A 2,845-nucleotide genomic window follows, 5' to 3' on the forward strand; every position below is an offset into this window, starting at 1 on the left:
GTGCAGTCACAAGCCAAAGAATGCCTGGGGCCACCAGGAGCTGGAAGAAGCAAAGAATGGGTGCAAGAAAGCAGTCCTGCTGACCCCTTGATTTTGGCCCACTGATACTGATTTCAGACTTCTGGTCTCCAGAGCTTTGAGGGGCTATGTGTCTATTGCTTTAAACCTCCATATTAGTGATCATCTGTCACAGTAGCCACAGGACACTAACAGGAATGTGGATGACAAACATAACTTTCATAATTTCCAAGTATTCCGATTGAAAATGCCATTAAGACAACGATGAAAAAAAAAAAGGCCACAGCCTTCTACTGGGTCTGCCCCAGCCCACCCAGCTGCCTCTGTGTGCCCGCCACTCCAAGTCCTGGGTCACCCACAGGCACCTGCTGCCTCCTCCTTTGCCCTCCTGTGTCTCCTTCAAGCGCCCCCTTCCCCTCATCTTGCCCCGGGAGCCCCCTGCCCATGGTGTCCAAGCCTCCCAAGTGTACATGGGTACCTGCCAGCTTCCTCCACCAGGAGGCGCCTTCCCTGAGCACAGGCACCACATCTTTCATCCCAGTACCTGGCATTAGTGAGCAATCCCCTGGTGGTCCCAAGGTCCATGGACAGAACTCAGGCTCAACTCAAGTAAAAATGCAACGGGCATGAGGAGCTTGTGTCTCCATGTGGAGGAGAGGCAGGAGAAGATGGAGCCAGAAACACTCTTGCCCACTAAAGTGCCAACGACCTGCTCAGCACACAGCACCAAGATGAAAACGCTCCCCACCAGGCACCTCCCCGAACCCCAGCCAGGTCGCGCCTGCTCAGTGGGGTCACTTGACTCACCAACCGCCAGGCAAGAGTCACAGGGGCACAGAGTCTGCACCTGAGCTCGGTGTCCCTCTGCCACTCTGCCCCTGCCCACAGACACACACCCCCAGAACCAACACGTGAGCCTCCGTGCTCAGGAAGAGCATTGCGGACCCGGCAGTTCCCCACCCACCCACCCACACAGCCACAATCCAGACACACCAGTCATGGTGTCACTCCCCTCCCGTTATCTGTGGGGATTTGGCAACAAATGCAAAAGAAAGGGGACTGCGTGGCCCAGAAATGGGGACCCACACGACTGAACTGTTCCCAAAGCACAGAATCCATCACCTCGCCCCGTCACCAGCCTCATCAATGGGTCCCCAAAGACGGCACTGCAGCAGCCAGAGGTCCACCCACCTGGGCCTCCCTGTCCACTCCTGACCCTGGTGGAGATGGACTGCCCAGACCCAACCCCGGGAGGACTTTACGAGCTGGGCAGCGTCTCTGGGGAAAATAAACTGCCCTAATGAGTGTTCCTGGAAGCGGCTCAGGCACCAACCAGGAAGGGGAAGGGGAAGGGCATCGGGAAGTCTTTGTTGGGACAACACACAGCACAGAGGAATATAAAAGCCCCGACAGCCCAGAGCTCCTCACACACACACACACTCACTCACTCACACACTCACTCACTCACTCACACCCTCCTCCCAGCTCACCTCCTCCCACCCCCACCATGGCTGACGCCTGCTGCTCCAGGGCCTGTGTTCCAGCTGCGTCCACCATGTCCATCTGCTCCAGTGACAGGAGCTATGGCAGCCGAACCTGCCTGCCCAGCGCTTATACCGGCTCCTCCTGGGAGGTGGACGACTGCCCTGAGAGCTGCTGTGAGCCTCCCTGCTGCACCTCTACTTGCTGCCAGCCCACCTGTGCCCCCACCTGCTGTGTCCCGGCCCCCTGTCTAACCCTCATCTGCACCCCTGTGAGCTGTGTGTTCAGCCCCTGCAGCCAGGTGGCCTGTGGGTCCAGTCCCTGCAGCCAGGCGGCCTGTGGGTCCAGCTCCTGCCAATCAGTCTGCACCAGCTCCTGTGAACCCTCCTGCTGCCAGCAGGCTAGCTGCCAGCCTGCATGCTGCACACCCTCCCCCTGCCAGCAGGCCTGCTCTGTACCTGTCTGCTGCAAGCCTGTCTACCGCAAGCCCGTCTGCTGTGTGCCAGTCTGCTGTGGGACTGCCCACTGCTGTGTTCCCTCCTGCTGCCAGCAGTCTAGCTGCCAGCCTGCATGCTGCACGCCCTCCCCCTGCCAGCAAGCCTGCTGTGTGCCTGTCTGCTGCAAGCCTGTCTGCTGCAAGCCTGTGTGTTGTGTACCCATGTGCTCTAGGGCCGCCCCCTGCCGATCCTCCACATGCTGCCAGCCCCTTCCCTGCACCCCCTCCTGCTGCAAACCCTCTTCCAGTGTGTCCGTCATCTGCCGCCCCGTGTGCAAGCCCACCTGCTGTGTGCCCACCTCCTCCTGCTGTGCCCCCATCTCCTCCTGTGTGTCCCTGCTCTGCCACCCTGTGTGCCCCCGCCCAGCCTGCAATGGCCCCTCATCTGGGCAGACATCCTGCTGCTGGTCAGGATCATCCCCCAGGGCCAAATAGGCAGCATGAGCTATCTCCACCCTGCTGGCCTCACAGCACCTTCAAGATTTAACCCCGCACAAGTTTTGGTTCGAGGCTCAGTGTGAAGGTTAGCTGACCTCATACCCCAGCAACCACCATTCAGCCCATCTGACATCTCACCAGATCCAAACACATGAGACGCCCCAAACCATTTGTGGGCAAGGAGGCATCCCAGAATGCTCTGGCAGCTGTGGCCACCGACCCAGCCACACCTGTACAATCCTGTAGCCAGCCTCAGGGGTCTCTGCCTCTCTTTGGCCCCTTCTTGCTGCTGTCTGTCCCCCCTCCCACCAGACAACATCCAGCACTGAGAGTAATAAACTCGCCTCCCTGGCCTCTAAATGGTCTTCTCTCCCAGCCTCAGTTTATGTTTCATTCTCCATCCCAGTCCTC

At 59.1% G+C, this 2,845-nt stretch overlaps 1 protein-coding gene across 1 annotated transcript; it reads left to right on the plus strand.

Moving 5' to 3' along the window:
• The first annotated feature begins 1,525 nt into the window (after positions 1-1,525).
• On the plus strand, positions 1,526-2,431 carry LOC126068467 (keratin-associated protein 10-8-like). The gene is made up of 2 exons (XM_049871013.1): positions 1,526-1,771; positions 1,832-2,431. The coding sequence occupies exons 1-2, from the start codon at positions 1,526-1,528 to the stop codon at positions 2,429-2,431; spliced, it is 846 nt and encodes a 281-aa protein (XP_049726970.1).
• Positions 2,432-2,845: the final 414 nt, after the last annotated feature.

Source organism: Elephas maximus, chromosome 2, assembly GCF_024166365.1.
Source record: "Elephas maximus indicus isolate mEleMax1 chromosome 2, mEleMax1 primary haplotype, whole genome shotgun sequence".
NCBI classification, from domain to species: Eukaryota; Metazoa; Chordata; class Mammalia; order Proboscidea; family Elephantidae; genus Elephas; species Elephas maximus.

Excerpts from the sequence above, each read along its gene's own strand:
- LOC126068467 (XM_049871013.1), top strand. The coding sequence starts at position 1,526 with ATGGCTGACGCCTGCTGCTCCAGGGCCTGTGTTCCAGCTGCGTCCACC. Across the intron at positions 1,772-1,831 it reads TAACCCTCATCTGCACCCCT|GCGGCCTGTGGGTCCAGCTC; the intron begins GTGAGCTGTGTG and ends CCCTGCAGCCAG.